General features: G+C 39.7%; 1 protein-coding gene across 1 annotated transcript in view; it reads left to right on the top strand.

The window, feature by feature from the left end:
* The first annotated feature begins 651 nt into the window (after window positions 1-651).
* Window positions 652-19,081, top strand: part of ZNF414 (zinc finger protein 414) — a 47,067-nt gene continuing 28,637 nt past the window's right edge. The window contains exon 1 of the mRNA XM_089670006.1: window positions 652-776. Coding sequence (XP_089526132.1) covers window positions 774-776 — 3 coding nt within the window. The 5' untranslated portion in view covers window positions 652-773. The remainder of the gene's footprint in view (window positions 777-19,081) is intronic.

Here is a 19,081-nt window from a genome sequence, read left to right as displayed (position 1 = left end):
CGCACCACCTATCGCTGCGTCGCATGCCCCCAAGGGAGCGCATGCATAGAGTGGGAGGACGTCACATGACATCCTCCCAGAACGAGAGAACCGCCGCCCACCATTACCTTATACGGCAGGCAGTTAACACCCCAAAATAGTTTCGCAAAACGCAGTGCGATGTGCAGAATCCAATCATATGCTTGTGAATACCCATGCGATCCAATTGTAGCGCAGACCAAGAAAAGGGTCCTGCGCCTTTTTGGTGTGGATGCAGTGCAATTTGAGCCATACAAAATGTGTGGCTCAAATCACACCACAAAGAATTCACATGATGTGCACAGGAATGCGGTGCAGTTCCTGTGAGAATCACATGCGATGTACCGCACCACAGAAGTGTGAATCCAGGCTTAAGGCACATGCACCAATGTGCAGTTTCTTGTGTGAATGGGCTCTCAACACACACGAGGAACTGACTGCACGCACTGTGGTGTTCCACGAGCACTTAAGGTGGTCAAGGGTTGATACATAAGCGATAAAAGCCCCCACAGGTCACAATGAAGGATCTCCAGAGAAAGCCCGCCATGCAGAATTCTTCTCCCCCTCCCTTCCCTCACACGCAACCAGTTAGGCCATCCCCACCCCCCGCCATGTAATACACAGCTCTCCCCCTCCCTTCTTCTACACAGTCATTCTCGCGATATCAGGACACTCAAAATGGCTACCATGTAAGCCAGCTGTGGGATCCGACTTATTGAGAGAGACACAGCGCATCCTACAAGACTTCAGCAGCCATGGTAAGTGATGGCCGCCCTCTCAGTCCTTCCATAGGACCATTATTAGAGAACGCCTCCCCCCCAATGCCTGCACGGCCTTACACCAGACGTGTGTATACTCGGATTCCAGTCACAGAGGACGGTCTCTGTACATTGTTACCAGTCCCAGCACTGCCTGCCTTGTAATCCCCTCATAATATGCACTGTAGAAGGAAGCGTTCGCCCCCCACTAGGACAAGCAGGGGTTAACATATGCCTCTGTGAGCGGGCTGTTCATTGGCTGCCTGTTGCGGACGTGCCGGTGGCTTTATAGCGGAAGGCGTGGCTGCGTGAAGCCCGTTAACTCTTGCTGACCCGGTGAGAAGTGTGAATAGACAGGGGAGCCAAGACAATAGACTGCCAGGACTCCATTATTGGACCATGTCAAAACAGAGAGGAGCTCATGTGTGAGTGACCTACATGCATTGCTACCAGCGAGTACAAAGGCGTCAGCTGCTTTGTGGAGTCAGAGTTTTTCTTAAAGCCATTTAAGCCTTTGCCTTGTCCAGAATGGCCTGGCTTAAGCTGGTACAATCTGCTTTAGATCTACCATCCACAATGTAGTGATAGTTTGCGGTTGGATAATTCTGAAGGTGGCTACAGCTATTGTCCAATCACCTTTAGATCTGCCATGCACTATGTAATGATTGGTATGAAATAAATGGGTTACATTTAACCACTTGTCCTCTAGAGGACTTAACCCCTTCCTGACCAGGACATTTTTTGCAATACGGCGCTGCGTTACTTTAACCGCTTTCCGCCCTCAATGTACTGCACACGGGTGGTAGCTACAGGAAAAATAACGTACGAGTATGTCGCTCTGGCTCTGCTAACACGGGGGGCTCTGCACGCCCAGGACTGCTGTCACAGCAGAATTAACGGGACCCAGAGATCATGTGATCGATCACAATGTTAGCAAAGCTAATAACAGCTCTGCTCCTCTTCCTAGTGAACTGTGATTGGCCCACAGCTGTCACATGATACCAGCTCCAGCCAATCACAGATCACTAGCTTTAGCTGTCTAAAACCTAACTTTCATGACAGTTCATGAAGGACTTATGCAGGCGATAGACAACCCGAACAATCGGCCAATATTCACGCCGTCAGTGGGGCCAGCCCGTCGGCCATTTTTCATGGATCTTCACATTTATTTTTATAGGTAATGCTAGAAAATCCACAAAAACTGCCATTTTTCGTGGACATTGGTGTCAGCATCGGTAACGGGGCCGGCCAATTTTTCGTTTATCGGACGTTTTTTGTTTATCGGTCTATGGTGTGCCTTAGGGCTCATGTACACTGCAGTTGATAAACTGACGTTCAGGAGCTTTTTTGTATTTATTTTTTTTTTTCAGCAGCTCTTGACCTCTCCCTAATGTTTTCCTATGTGTTCATGTACACATAGTTGTTTACAGTCTTTTTTTGAACACACCAAACTTGCAGTCAGGAGTAGATTTTATCAAAGTTTAAACTGCTTGTAAACATGGCCAACCGCGTTTATAAGCATTTGCAAGAGTTTTTTTTTTAACTGTTCCATAGCCTTTTTTTCCCCATCATCAGAAATGCATGAAAAGCGTTTTCCATGTATTCAAATGGACCCGGTACACCAGTGGAGTCAGTTCCAGGTTTTATGTGCAGGAAACAAAAAATGGTAGAAATTATTATGCTCATGATAGGATCCATAGTAAATACAACCAGAAAAGACAGGTCATCTCAACACAGTAGTTAATTTTTTTTATTGTTTTTCAGTGCATTCAGGAAGGTTTCCTGAGGTCATCTTAAAAAAAACATTTTTAAACGCAAACATGTCTAAAACACGCTGTACACACGTGGCTAAACAGACATTTTTAACCTACGTTTTCCAGCCGTACGTCTCCATCGTTCAGAAGAGTTTTCCCAAATTAAACAAACACACAATTAGCACATATTAGTATACAGGATTTACAAAATAAAGGGAGACAATACAGCAACAATACAGTTCAATACAAGATGGATAGGAGGCCCTGCTTCTTGGCGCTTACATGATAACATAACTCTTTAATCGCTCCTATTAACCCTTTGATCACCCCATCAGTACCTTTAGTACAGTGTCAGTATATAGAATTTTTCACTGATCACTGTATTACTGCCACTAGCGACATCAAAGTCAGGGTCACTTAGTCCCCTCCCAGCCAGGGTCAGCTAGCGTTAGATTGCCCGCACATCCACTATAGGTTTCTGATCACCATTACTAGTATAGTGTTTGCACAGATCAATATATTGATCACGAACAGAATTATAGTAGTGCCTCCTTTTGTATAGTGTCCCCAAAACACAGTGTTAGTAGGATCCGATCCGTTCACTGCCAGCACTAGCGTTTATCCCCTCCACTGTTATTCATGGAAGATTTGTACCAATTGATTGTGGGCTAAAGCAATTTATACATTGCCACCCACCAAAATTCAGCTCTTGCCAGACAATTCGCATGGAAACCTATCACGGTTTCCGAGTTTAAAACTTTTTCTGGCCTAACCCTCAACATGGGCATTACAAAAAAAAAGGATGAATTGCAGTCATATTGATCCACAGAGCCAATTCATTGTATGCCTGTGTTCTCTGCTGTTACATATATGCACAACATGGACGAGCAATGTACTGGTACATCGTTGGACTTTGAGTGGTTATACCGGGATGAGGCCTGGAGCTACAGGCATCATTCTGATACCATTTTTTTCAGCCTCTCATTTAAAAGCAATCATAGTGGCCGAGTAGCTGCTGAATTGTTTTTACAGCTGGAAGGGACATTCCCCTCCTGCCTTCCATAGTTTTCTTGGGCTCCTGTCCCACAGGGGAATCAGAGCATGCATCCGGCAGTTTCACTGGCTGACCATAGAGCTGATCAGAGACCAGAATGGCTCCAATAATCGCTATGGTCTAAGAGACAGGAAGCTACGAGCATTTCATCATTTCCATTTGGCCAGACTTGCATCATTTTTAAATTGGGAAAGCATCTGATCACACTGATCTTGGTGTGATCTGATGCTTTAAGGGCTAAAGCATTAAGGGCTAACTCTTAGGCTTAAGAGTCTAATAGTCCCCAGATTTCTCAGAAAAGAGTACCTGTTACTGCCTATTGCTATCACAGGGGATATTTACATTCCTTGTGATAATTAAAAATATAAAAGGGACAGTATTTAAAAAAAAAAAAAATCACCCCTGCCCTTTCCCATGCACAAAGGCAACTGCAAGCCTTGATCCCATGTCAGTATGCAAATAGAGATTGCACCATGCATGTGAGGTATCACCATAAGTCAGATCGAGGGCAGTAATTATAGCACTAGACCTCCTGTGACATAAATTGGTGACCTGTAAAGGCTTTTAAAGCATCCCCTATCGATATTAAAAATGTACTTTGTCGCCATGCACAGTCATGCACAATTTTAAAGCATATCATGTTTGGTATCCATTTACATCTTGTATACCTTATCAAACAATTGGGCAATATATTGTGTTTTTGTGCATTAAAATTCTAAAGTGTATTTTTCCCAAAAGACTGCGCAAATACTGTGTGATGTAAAAGATTAACACCCACCGTTTTATTCTCTGGGGCACGGGTGTCAAACTGACAGCCCTCCAGCAGTGCCAAACTACAATTCCCATGAGGCACTGCAAGATTGACAGTTACAAGCAAAGGCAGAGGCATGATGGGACTTGTAGTTTCGCAACAGTTTGACACCCCTGCTCTAGGGCCTCTGCTTTTAAAAAAAAAAAAAAAGTTACATACTGTTTGGGGGTTTATAGTAATTTTCTAGCCAAACTTTTTCATGTGAACAAAAAGTGTCAGAAAAAGGCTTGGTCTTCAAGAGTGGGGGATGTGTGGCATAAGCAGTTTTGTTGCCACGTTTTTGGAAATGAAGGAAAAAATTTTTTTTTTTTTTTTTTTTTTTTTAAACCCTGTGACAAACGATATCTGCAAAATATTTACCATGCCTCTTATCAAATTCCTTGGGGTGTCTACTTTCCCAAAAGGGGGTCGGGGAATCACCACAGAGGTGATCAAATACCACTAAAACAAAGCTCTATTTGTGTGAAACAAAGGACACCATGCTGTGCAGAGAAAGCAGCACATCCATGCTGACAGGGGAGAGATCTGTGTTTTACACAAAGCTGAGGCTTTGGTGATGATCACTGAGTCCCAGCCGAAAAATCACTGGCCAGGACCCGCTGATTTGACATCCTCAGGAGCCAATAGCAGTGTGGGTGGCATGGGCACACCTTCTACCCAGACCTGCAAAATCACATATTTACATGATTATGCCCAGCAAAACCACCCTGTAGCAGTAAATCTGCTATAGGGCAGTTGGGCACGTGGTTAAACATCACCACTGAACCGTGGAGTGTATGTCTGTTAAAGATTTCCTATGTCTAATGCTTCTGATCTAAAGTCACATTTTACTTTCCATTATAGAGTTATGGGGCATTCCCTTGTCACTCTATAGACCACTTCAATCCCAAATGTCATTCTTACAATCTACTACTCTACTTGGGAACACCTGCTGTAAAAGGTTAATTTGCTACGTGACACAGATTTGTCTGCAATTCATATTTTGGTTTTATATTCTATGGGCATTCCCTTCTGTCATCCACCCTTCTCATTCCATAGAAAGCAATGATAATCCTGCTTAACCACTTGCCCTCCAGACGCTTTACCCTCCCCCCCCCCCCTTCATGACTGGGCCATTTTTTGCGATACGGCGCTGCATTACTGTGACAATTGCGGTCATGCAGTATTGTACATTAAATGTAGGTCTTTCCCACAAATAGAGCTTTCTTTTGGTGGTATTTGATCACCTCTGCGTTTAATTCATTGTGCTATAAACAAAAAAAAGACTGACAATTTAAAAAAAAACTTTTTTTGACTTTACCATTATCCAGTAAATGGAAAAGTTAAGGCAAATTTTGTCATATTGTATTCTGTGACATGTCTGATAAAAAAAAACAAATGCCAATATGTGTAAATGAATTTGTTTACGTGAAAGTTAGTGGTTACAAATTTAATATATCTTTATTATATACTGGAATTTTTCCTTTTATACTAGTAATGGCAGCGATCAGTGACTGCAGCGGGCATTCTGACACGGGGGGATAGAACTGACTAGCTGCCACTGACATCCCCAGTGACACTAATAAAAAGTACTGACACTGTACTAATGACACTGGGCAGGAAGGGGTTAACTGTGTGCAGTGTGTTTTACTTCTCCCATCAGCTCCATTGATGATCACCGAGTCCTGGGACCCGGTGGTTGAAATGCTGAGGAGCCAATAGCGGTGCAGGTAGGGAGCTCCCTACTTGGAAATGCAATATAACATACAATTTTGCATATCCCTGCCACCCTGTACTGGTGCTATAGGGCAGGCAGAAGCGGTTAATCTCAATTTTAAACATTATAAAGAGTATGTCTGCTAAAGAAATGACAGTTGGAAAATGACAGTTGGAAAATGACAGTTGGAAAATGACAGTTGGAAAATGACAGTTGGAAAATGACAGTTGGAAAATGACAGTTGGAAAATGACAGTTGGAAAATGACAGTTGGAAAATGACAGTTGGAAAATGACAGTTGGAAAATGACAGTTGGAAAATGACAGTTGGAAAATGACAGTTGGAAAATGACAGTTGGAAAATGACAGTTGGAAAATGACAGTTGGAAAATGACAGTTGGAAAATGACAGTTGGAAAATGACAGTTGGAAAATGACAGTTGGAAAATGACAGTTGGAAAATGACAGTTGGAAAATGACAGTTGGAAAATGACAGTTGGAAAATGACAGTTGGAAAATGACAGTTGGAAAATGACAGTTGGAAAATGACAGTTGGAAAATGACAGTTGGAAAATGACAGTTGGAAAATGACAGTTGGAAAATGACAGTTGGAAAATGACAGTTGGAAAATGACAGTTGGAAAATGACAGTTGGAAAATGACAGTTGGAAAATGACAGTTGGAAAATGACAGTTGGAAAATGACAGTTGGAAAATGACAGTTGGAAAATGACAGTTGGAAAATGACAGTTGGAAAATGACAGTTGGAAAATGACAGTTGGAAAATGACAGTTGGAAAATGACAGTTGGAAAATGACAGTTGGAAAATGACAGTTGGAAAATGACAGTTGGAAAATGACAGTTGGAAAATGACAGTTGGAAAATGACAGTTGGAAAATGACAGTTGGAAAATGACAGTTGGAAAATGACAGTTGGAAAATGACAGTTGGAAAATGACAGTTGGAAAATGACAGTTGGAAAATGACAGTTGGAAAATGACAGTTGGAAAATGACAGTTGGAAAATGACAGTTGGAAAATGACAGTTGGAAAATGACAGTTGGAAAATGACAGTTGGAAAATGACAGTTGGAAAATGACAGTTGGAAAATGACAGTTGGAAAATGACAGTTGGAAAATGACAGTTGGAAAATGACAGTTGGAAAATGACAGTTGGAAAATGACAGTTGGAAAATGACAGTTGGAAAATGACAGTTGGAAAATGACAGTTGGAAAATGACAGTTGGAAAATGACAGTTGGAAAATGACAGTTGGAAAATGACAGTTGGAAAATGACAGTTGGAAAATGACAGTTGGAAAATGACAGTTGGAAAATGACAGTTGGAAAATGACAGTTGGAAAATGACAGTTGGAAAATGACAGTTGGAAAATGACAGTTGGAAAATGACAGTTGGAAAATGACAGTTGGAAAATGACAGTTGGAAAATGACAGTTGGAAAATGACAGTTGGAAAATGACAGTTGGAAAATGACAGTTGGAAAATGACAGTTGGAAAATGACAGTTGGAAAATGACAGTTGGAAAATGACAGTTGGAAAATGACAGTTGGAAAATGACAGTTGGAAAATGACAGTTGGAAAATGACAGTTGGAAAATGACAGTTGGAAAATGACAGTTGGAAAATGACAGTTGGAAAATGACAGTTGGAAAATGACAGTTGGAAAATGACAGTTGGAAAATGACAGTTGGAAAATGACAGTTGGAAAATGACAGTTGGAAAATGACAGTTGGAAAATGACAGTTGGAAAATGACAGTTGGAAAATGACAGTTGGAAAATGACAGTTGGAAAATGACAGTTGGAAAATGACAGTTGGAAAATGACAGTTGGAAAATGACAGTTGGAAAATGACAGTTGGAAAATGACAGTTGGAAAATGACAGTTGGAAAATGACAGTTGGAAAATGACAGTTGGAAAATGACAGTTGGAAAATGACAGTTGGAAAATGACAGTTGGAAAATGACAGTTGGAAAATGACAGTTGGAAAATGACAGTTGGAAAATGACAGTTGGAAAATGACAGTTGGAAAATGACAGTTGGAAAATGACAGTTGGAAAATGACAGTTGGAAAATGACAGTTGGAAAATGACAGTTGGAAAATGACAGTTGGAAAATGACAGTTGGAAAATGACAGTTGGAAAATGACAGTTGGAAAATGACAGTTGGAAAATGACAGTTGGAAAATGACAGTTGGAAAATGACAGTTGGAAAATGACAGTTGGAAAATGACAGTTGGAAAATGACAGTTGGAAAATGACAGTTGGAAAATGACAGTTGGAAAATGACAGTTGGAAAATGACAGTTGGAAAATGACAGTTGGAAAATGACAGTTGGAAAATGACAGTTGGAAAATGACAGTTGGAAAATGACAGTTGGAAAATGACAGTTGGAAAATGACAGTTGGAAAATGACAGTTGGAAAATGACAGTTGGAAAATGACAGTTGGAAAATGACAGTTGGAAAATGACAGTTGGAAAATGACAGTTGGAAAATGACAGTTGGAAAATGACAGTTGGAAAATGACAGTTGGAAAATGACAGTTGGAAAATGACAGTTGGAAAATGACAGTTGGAAAATGACAGTTGGAAAATGACAGTTGGAAAATGACAGTTGGAAAATGACAGTTGGAAAATGACAGTTGGAAAATGACAGTTGGAAAATGACAGTTGGAAAATGACAGTTGGAAAATGACAGTTGGAAAATGACAGTTGGAAAATGACAGTTGGAAAATGACAGTTGGAAAATGACAGTTGGAAAATGACAGTTGGAAAATGACAGTTGGAAAATGACAGTTGGAAAATGACAGTTGGAAAATGACAGTTGGAAAATGACAGTTGGAAAATGACAGTTGGAAAATGACAGTTGGAAAATGACAGTTGGAAAATGACAGTTGGAAAATGACAGTTGGAAAATGACAGTTGGAAAATGACAGTTGGAAAATGACAGTTGGAAAATGACAGTTGGAAAATGACAGTTGGAAAATGACAGTTGGAAAATGACAGTTGGAAAATGACAGTTGGAAAATGACAGTTGGAAAATGACAGTTGGAAAATGACAGTTGGAAAATGACAGTTGGAAAATGACAGTTGGAAAATGACAGTTGGAAAATGACAGTTGGAAAATGACAGTTGGAAAATGACAGTTGGAAAATGACAGTTGGAAAATGACAGTTGGAAAATGACAGTTGGAAAATGACAGTTGGAAAATGACAGTTGGAAAATGACAGTTGGAAAATGACAGTTGGAAAATGACAGTTGGAAAATGACAGTTGGAAAATGACAGTTGGAAAATGACAGTTGGAAAATGACAGTTGGAAAATGACAGTTGGAAAATGACAGTTGGAAAATGACAGTTGGAAAATGACAGTTGGAAAATGACAGTTGGAAAATGACAGTTGGAAAATGACAGTTGGAAAATGACAGTTGGAAAATGACAGTTGGAAAATGACAGTTGGAAAATGACAGTTGGAAAATGACAGTTGGAAAATGACAGTTGGAAAATGACAGTTGGAAAATGACAGTTGGAAAATGACAGTTGGAAAATGACAGTTGGAAAATGACAGTTGGAAAATGACAGTTGGAAAATGACAGTTGGAAAATGACAGTTGGAAAATGACAGTTGGAAAATGACAGTTGGAAAATGACAGTTGGAAAATGACAGTTGGAAAATGACAGTTGGAAAATGACAGTTGGAAAATGACAGTTGGAAAATGACAGTTGGAAAATGACAGTTGGAAAATGACAGTTGGAAAATGACAGTTGGAAAATGACAGTTGGAAAATGACAGTTGGAAAATGACAGTTGGAAAATGACAGTTGGAAAATGACAGTTGGAAAATGACAGTTGGAAAATGACAGTTGGAAAATGACAGTTGGAAAATGACAGTTGGAAAATGACAGTTGGAAAATGACAGTTGGAAAATGACAGTTGGAAAATGACAGTTGGAAAATGACAGTTGGAAAATGACAGTTGGAAAATGACAGTTGGAAAATGACAGTTGGAAAATGACAGTTGGAAAATGACAGTTGGAAAATGACAGTTGGAAAATGACAGTTGGAAAATGACAGTTGGAAAATGACAGTTGGAAAATGACAGTTGGAAAATGACAGTTGGAAAATGACAGTTGGAAAATGACAGTTGGAAAATGACAGTTGGAAAATGACAGTTGGAAAATGACAGTTGGAAAATGACAGTTGGAAAATGACAGTTGGAAAATGACAGTTGGAAAATGACAGTTGGAAAATGACAGTTGGAAAATGACAGTTGGAAAATGACAGTTGGAAAATGACAGTTGGAAAATGACAGTTGGAAAATGACAGTTGGAAAATGACAGTTGGAAAATGACAGTTGGAAAATGACAGTTGGAAAATGACAGTTGGAAAATGACAGTTGGAAAATGACAGTTGGAAAATGACAGTTGGAAAATGACAGTTGGAAAATGACAGTTGGAAAATGACAGTTGGAAAATGACAGTTGGAAAATGACAGTTGGAAAATGACAGTTGGAAAATGACAGTTGGAAAATGACAGTTGGAAAATGACAGTTGGAAAATGACAGTTGGAAAATGACAGTTGGAAAATGACAGTTGGAAAATGACAGTTGGAAAATGACAGTTGGAAAATGACAGTTGGAAAATGACAGTTGGAAAATGACAGTTGGAAAATGACAGTTGGAAAATGACAGTTGGAAAATGACAGTTGGAAAATGACAGTTGGAAAATGACAGTTGGAAAATGACAGTTGGAAAATGACAGTTGGAAAATGACAGTTGGAAAATGACAGTTGGAAAATGACAGTTGGAAAATGACAGTTGGAAAATGACAGTTGGAAAATGACAGTTGGAAAATGACAGTTGGAAAATGACAGTTGGAAAATGACAGTTGGAAAATGACAGTTGGAAAATGACAGTTGGAAAATGACAGTTGGAAAATGACAGTTGGAAAATGACAGTTGGAAAATGACAGTTGGAAAATGACAGTTGGAAAATGACAGTTGGAAAATGACAGTTGGAAAATGACAGTTGGAAAATGACAGTTGGAAAATGACAGTTGGAAAATGACAGTTGGAAAATGACAGTTGGAAAATGACAGTTGGAAAATGACAGTTGGAAAATGACAGTTGGAAAATGACAGTTGGAAAATGACAGTTGGAAAATGACAGTTGGAAAATGACAGTTGGAAAATGACAGTTGGAAAATGACAGTTGGAAAATGACAGTTGGAAAATGACAGTTGGAAAATGACAGTTGGAAAATGACAGTTGGAAAATGACAGTTGGAAAATGACAGTTGGAAAATGACAGTTGGAAAATGACAGTTGGAAAATGACAGTTGGAAAATGACAGTTGGAAAATGACAGTTGGAAAATGACAGTTGGAAAATGACAGTTGGAAAATGACAGTTGGAAAATGACAGTTGGAAAATGACAGTTGGAAAATGACAGTTGGAAAATGACAGTTGGAAAATGACAGTTGGAAAATGACAGTTGGAAAATGACAGTTGGAAAATGACAGTTGGAAAATGACAGTTGGAAAATGACAGTTGGAAAATGACAGTTGGAAAATGACAGTTGGAAAATGACAGTTGGAAAATGACAGTTGGAAAATGACAGTTGGAAAATGACAGTTGGAAAATGACAGTTGGAAAATGACAGTTGGAAAATGACAGTTGGAAAATGACAGTTGGAAAATGACAGTTGGAAAATGACAGTTGGAAAATGACAGTTGGAAAATGACAGTTGGAAAATGACAGTTGGAAAATGACAGTTGGAAAATGACAGTTGGAAAATGACAGTTGGAAAATGACAGTTGGAAAATGACAGTTGGAAAATGACAGTTGGAAAATGACAGTTGGAAAATGACAGTTGGAAAATGACAGTTGGAAAATGACAGTTGGAAAATGACAGTTGGAAAATGACAGTTGGAAAATGACAGTTGGAAAATGACAGTTGGAAAATGACAGTTGGAAAATGACAGTTGGAAAATGACAGTTGGAAAATGACAGTTGGAAAATGACAGTTGGAAAATGACAGTTGGAAAATGACAGTTGGAAAATGACAGTTGGAAAATGACAGTTGGAAAATGACAGTTGGAAAATGACAGTTGGAAAATGACAGTTGGAAAATGACAGTTGGAAAATGACAGTTGGAAAATGACAGTTGGAAAATGACAGTTGGAAAATGACAGTTGGAAAATGACAGTTGGAAAATGACAGTTGGAAAATGACAGTTGGAAAATGACAGTTGGAAAATGACAGTTGGAAAATGACAGTTGGAAAATGACAGTTGGAAAATGACAGTTGGAAAATGACAGTTGGAAAATGACAGTTGGAAAATGACAGTTGGAAAATGACAGTTGGAAAATGACAGTTGGAAAATGACAGTTGGAAAATGACAGTTGGAAAATGACAGTTGGAAAATGACAGTTGGAAAATGACAGTTGGAAAATGACAGTTGGAAAATGACAGTTGGAAAATGACAGTTGGAAAATGACAGTTGGAAAATGACAGTTGGAAAATGACAGTTGGAAAATGACAGTTGGAAAATGACAGTTGGAAAATGACAGTTGGAAAATGACAGTTGGAAAATGACAGTTGGAAAATGACAGTTGGAAAATGACAGTTGGAAAATGACAGTTGGAAAATGACAGTTGGAAAATGACAGTTGGAAAATGACAGTTGGAAAATGACAGTTGGAAAATGACAGTTGGAAAATGACAGTTGGAAAATGACAGTTGGAAAATGACAGTTGGAAAATGACAGTTGGAAAATGACAGTTGGAAAATGACAGTTGGAAAATGACAGTTGGAAAATGACAGTTGGAAAATGACAGTTGGAAAATGACAGTTGGAAAATGACAGTTGGAAAATGACAGTTGGAAAATGACAGTTGGAAAATGACAGTTGGAAAATGACAGTTGGAAAATGACAGTTGGAAAATGACAGTTGGAAAATGACAGTTGGAAAATGACAGTTGGAAAATGACAGTTGGAAAATGACAGTTGGAAAATGACAGTTGGAAAATGACAGTTGGAAAATGACAGTTGGAAAATGACAGTTGGAAAATGACAGTTGGAAAATGACAGTTGGAAAATGACAGTTGGAAAATGACAGTTGGAAAATGACAGTTGGAAAATGACAGTTGGAAAATGACAGTTGGAAAATGACAGTTGGAAAATGACAGTTGGAAAATGACAGTTGGAAAATGACAGTTGGAAAATGACAGTTGGAAAATGACAGTTGGAAAATGACAGTTGGAAAATGACAGTTGGAAAATGACAGTTGGAAAATGACAGTTGGAAAATGACAGTTGGAAAATGACAGTTGGAAAATGACAGTTGGAAAATGACAGTTGGAAAATGACAGTTGGAAAATGACAGTTGGAAAATGACAGTTGGAAAATGACAGTTGGAAAATGACAGTTGGAAAATGACAGTTGGAAAATGACAGTTGGAAAATGACAGTTGGAAAATGACAGTTGGAAAATGACAGTTGGAAAATGACAGTTGGAAAATGACAGTTGGAAAATGACAGTTGGAAAATGACAGTTGGAAAATGACAGTTGGAAAATGACAGTTGGAAAATGACAGTTGGAAAATGACAGTTGGAAAATGACAGTTGGAAAATGACAGTTGGAAAATGACAGTTGGAAAATGACAGTTGGAAAATGACAGTTGGAAAATGACAGTTGGAAAATGACAGTTGGAAAATGACAGTTGGAAAATGACAGTTGGAAAATGACAGTTGGAAAATGACAGTTGGAAAATGACAGTTGGAAAATGACAGTTGGAAAATGACAGTTGGAAAATGACAGTTGGAAAATGACAGTTGGAAAATGACAGTTGGAAAATGACAGTTGGAAAATGACAGTTGGAAAATGACAGTTGGAAAATGACAGTTGGAAAATGACAGTTGGAAAATGACAGTTGGAAAATGACAGTTGGAAAATGACAGTTGGAAAATGACAGTTGGAAAATGACAGTTGGAAAATGACAGTTGGAAAATCTAAAATTATTGCTCTTGCATTTGTGGTGCTGTGTGGTTTGAACACCGTTTACATATGCGAGTCTTTGCCTACTACCCATACGGGTTTGGGGGGGCACTAAACTTTAAACTGTCCCTTAATTCCCATCACAAGGAATGCATGCATCCCTTGTGATAGAAATAAGCAGTGACAGGTCCTTTTTATGGAGAGATATGGGGTCCTCTGCCATTTTTTTAAAGCATTAGATAAATGCCATTCTTTTAAAGCACTAGATAAATGCCTTTTTTAATCTAATTATTTACATTAGAATGACAGTCACGTGACACAGATTGGTCTGCAAATACATTCATTACCTTTTGTCATCCACCTCTCATTCCATAGAAAGCATTGATAATCCCTCTTAATCTCAATTTTAAACATCACCACTGAATGTGGAGAGTTTATCTGAATTACTTGGAATGTTGAATGGTACTGACTAGGGATGAACCAAAATTTCAGTGGCCGAAACGTTTCAGCCAAAAACACCCCTATTGGCCTCTGTCTGATATGAAATTGAGCACAGATACTGGTGCTGAAAATAACCCCCACCCCTTGCCCACCCTCCGCTGCTGATTGCTGGTTCTCAGGCTTACCTGGCACTGGGCATAGAGATAAAGGAGTCCCTAGGGTTAGTGTCACCAGGTGCGGTAACACCCCCTCCAACACTCTCCGCAGAATGGATTGGATCTGCAGAGCATGATGGATCAGACTCCGATCCATTATGCTCAATCCGCAGATCTGATCCATCCTGCGGGGATAGTCGGCTCTCTTTACAACTTACCTTTTCTTGGAGCTGGTCCGGTGTCACCCCGTATAGGTTGCATGCCGATGATCCCCGCAAGATGGATCAGATCTGCGGATTGGGGAGGATAATAGATCGGACTCCGATCCATTATGCTTAATCCGCAGATCCGATCCATCCTGCAGGGATTGTCGGCTCTCTTTACAACTTACCTTTTCTTGATGTCACACCATATAGGTTGCATGCAGACAATCCTCGCAGGATGGTTCGGATCTGACAATTGAGCATAATAGATCGGAGTCCCATCCATTATGCTCCCCAATCCGCAGATCCAATCCATCCTGCAACCTATACAGGGTGACACCAGACCCGCTCCAAGAAAAGGTAAGTTGTAAAGAAAGCAGACGATCCCCGCAGGATGGATTGGATCTATCCTGCAGGGATCGGCAGCTTGCTTTACAACTTACCCTTTCATGGAGCTGGTGCGGTGTCACCCTGTGCAGTCAGTGTCACCCGGTGCGGAACGCACCCCCCGCACCTGCCTCGGGACGCCACTGCGTAGAGATAAGTGAAGGAAAGATGGCTTTTACTCATCTTTATGCCTTTGGAGGACTGAGAGATGTCACGTCACGGCCGGTGCCTTGTACACAAGGCCATGTTTATTTTAATTTTTTTTTTGCACTAGATCAAAAAAAATGCATTGATCTAGTGCAAAAAAAAAAAAAAAAAAAAAAAAGGCCTAGTTTACAAGGCACCGGCAGCGACGTGACATGACATCTCTCCTGTCCTCCAAAGGCATAAAGATGAGTGGAGGCCATCTTTCCTTCACTTATCTCTATGCCCAGTGCCAGGTAAGCCTGAGAACCAGCGATCAGCGGGGGAGGGTGGGCAAGGGGTGGGGGTTATTTTCAGCACCAGTATCGGTGCTCAATTTCATATCATACAGAGGCCAATAGGGGTGTTTTTGGCTGAAGCGTTTCGGCCACTGAAATTTTGGTTCATCCCTAGTCAGTACCATTCAACATTCCAAATAATCCAGATATACTCCACATTCAGTGGTGATGTTTAAAATTGAGATTAAGAGGGATTATATTGCTTTCTATGGAATGAGAAAGGTGGATGACAGAAGGTAATGAAAAGAAAAATGAATGTATTTGCAGACAAATCTGTCACGTGACTGTCATTGCCGTTTGTTTTTAAAGCACTAAATGCTTTTTTTAATCTAATGCTTTACATTGTAGAGGAGAGATGTGGGGTCTTGACCCCACATCTCTCCCTAAAGAGGACCTGTCACTAATTTCTATCACAAGGGACACATGCATTCTTTGTGATAGGAATAAAAGTGATTAAAAAATGTAAAGGGACAGTAAAATAAAAAAAAAAAAAAAAAAAAAACTAAAGTGCCCCCATCCCCCTGTGCTCACGCGTAGTAGTGAACTCATATGTAAACAGTGTTCAAAGCACACATGATGTATCGCCACAAATGTCAGAGCAAGGGCAATTCTAGCACTGGACCTCCAACTTTAAACTAATAATTTCTACAGGTTATCAAAGTCACCCATGGAGGGTTTTTTTTTTTTTAGTACTGTAGTTGACGCCATTCGTGCTCACTTTTAAAACATCAGTAAACATATTTCATATTTTACAAAAAAATTGGGTATATACACTTTTAAATTAAAATGTATATGTTCCAAAAAATTGCATTTGAAAAATGTATTTAAAAACTGCCAGTTTCGGTTTCTGGCCAAGTGCATCCTGAATTTTCGGTTTCAGCACCAAAATTTCTGTGCACCACTAGTTCTGACTCCAGGTCTCATCTTTGTTCCCATTATTCTCTAGGGCAGGGGAGGGCAAACTGTGGCCCTCCAGCTGTTGTGGAACTACAAATCCCATCATGCCTCTGCCACGGAGTCATGATGCAACTGTCAGTCTCAGTGCCTCATGGGACATGTAGTTCCACAACAGCTGGAGGGCCGCAGTTGCCCACCACTGCTCTAGGGGCATCCTAGTCATTCCATAGAAAACCGCTATAATCCCAAATATTTTCAATTTTACAATCTGCAACTCTACTTGGGGAACACTGTGGGAAAGGGGAGTTTGCCTTGTGACAGATTTGTCTGCAAACACATTCACATTTTGCTTTTCATTATATTCTATGGGTATTCCCTCCTGTCATCCACCCTTCACATTCCATAGAAAACAATGATAATCCCACATAATCTCAATTTTATCAGATTTCGGCGTTTATATTTTGCTTCCCATTGTATTTTATTGGAATGCCATTCTGTATTTCACTTTGTCATTCCATAGAAAACAAAAGAAACAAAAATAATCCCGCTTAATTTAAATTTTTAACATCACTACTGAATTTGGAAAGTATGTCTAAGGATTTCTGTGATATGTCTAATGCTTCTGATCTCAAGTCACATTTTACTTGCCATTGTACTCTGTGGGCATTCCTTTTTGTCATTCAATAGAAAACATTTATAATACCAAATTTCAATTTTACAATCTGCTACTCTACTTAGAGAACACCTAAAAAAGGTAAAAAAACTGCTATATTCCTCAGATGTGTGCATGGTCGATTTTCGAACAATTTTTCATTTGAAAATTGGACCCAAGAATAATCGGCCAAGTTTTGCTGTTAGTGGGGCAATGGAACAGGCGGATTTTCATGGTTCCTCCCCATTTTGTTTATTGGGCGTGCTGGAAAAGGTTTGAAAAACGACAGATTTCAAAATCATTGGTGGCACCATCGGATTACAGAACGAACAATGATTTTCAATCGAAAAATCATTCGGAATGCAACCCATGTGTGGCCTGCTTACATTTTGCTAACCATTATACTCTATGGGCATTCCTTTGTGTCATTCATCAGTCTATATAAAAGCTATAATCCCAAATAATCTCAATTTTACAATCTGCTACTCTGCTTGGGGAACACCTGGTGTGAAGTTTAATTTGCAACGTGACAGATTTGTCTGCAAATAAATTCATATTTTGCTTCCAATTATATATTCTATGGGCATTCCCTTCTGTCATTCACCTCTCATTCCATAGAAAATGCTGCTTAATCTCAATTTTAAAAATCACCACTGAAGGTTGAGAGGGTGCCTAAGAATTCATTTGGAATGTTGAATGGTTCTGACTCCAAGTCGCATCTTGGTTCCCATTAAACCCTATGGGCATTCTTTTCTCATTCCATAGAAAAACAGCTATTTATTTCAAATTTGAATCTTACAATCTGCTACTCCATTTGCAGGAAAGGTGAAATTGCTATGTTTCTTGGATTTGTTTGCAAATGTTTTAGATTTTGCTTCCCATTATATTCTATGGGCATTCATTTCTGTCATTCACCCTTTTCATTCCATAGAAAACAAAATGATAATCCTGCTTAATCTCCATATTTAACATCACCACTGAATTTGGAGAGAGTGTTTAGGATTTAGGTTATAGGTCCATTATTTAAGTTCTGACTCCATTATTCTCTATGGGCATTCCCCTGCCCTGTTAGTCTATCGGCATTCCATTCTGTCATTCCTTTTAGTATGTCCTCGGCACATTTACCGGCGACTCATGGAAAGCTCCTGATCACTACTTACCTTTCCATCAATCACAGCGGTCACATGACCCTAAACCCCGCCTCCCAGCATCACAAACCCCCTTAAAGGGCCAAGAGGTTAAATTTAAAAAAAGTGACCATACGCTATACAATCTGTACATTCTCCATTTAGATCTACCAGCAATCATGTAGTAGACTGGATATTTGCATTATTTAGGTTTGTCCTTAATACATAGTTTTGGTATATTTGAAAGATTGGACAATCTGATAGCATTGTGTATGGTGACTGTACAATAAGATTGTATAGTGTATGGTTGGTCAGTGGGAGAATTATGGGGCTCTGAAAAGATGAAAACAAAATTCTGTCAATGTACCCACAACTCCTTCCTGCCAAGCATACACATGTATGCAACCTCAACTTCCTGACCAACACACACGTTATATCTGGACCACACGCACAGCTGCAGCCATAATCCAGATATTCTTTTCAGCCAGTGATGCCCTTTGTTGTAAAAGTGATCCAAGCGGCTAAACAACCACCTGATCGCTTTTACAAGTGGCAGAATGAGCCCCTCCCACCACAGTTTCTAGACTCTTCCATCCCACCAGGGATGTGTGGGTGGTCTCACCATCTGACCATAGAGATGGAGGAACTTTCTCG

The sequence above is a fragment of the Staurois parvus genome, unplaced genomic scaffold (genome assembly GCF_062004578.1).
Source record: "Staurois parvus isolate SC_StPar_1 unplaced genomic scaffold, SC_StPar_1.0 ptg000086l, whole genome shotgun sequence".
Lineage (NCBI taxonomy): Eukaryota > Metazoa > Chordata > Amphibia > Anura > Ranidae > Staurois > Staurois parvus.
This window is presented reverse-complemented; position numbering and strand designations above follow the sequence as displayed.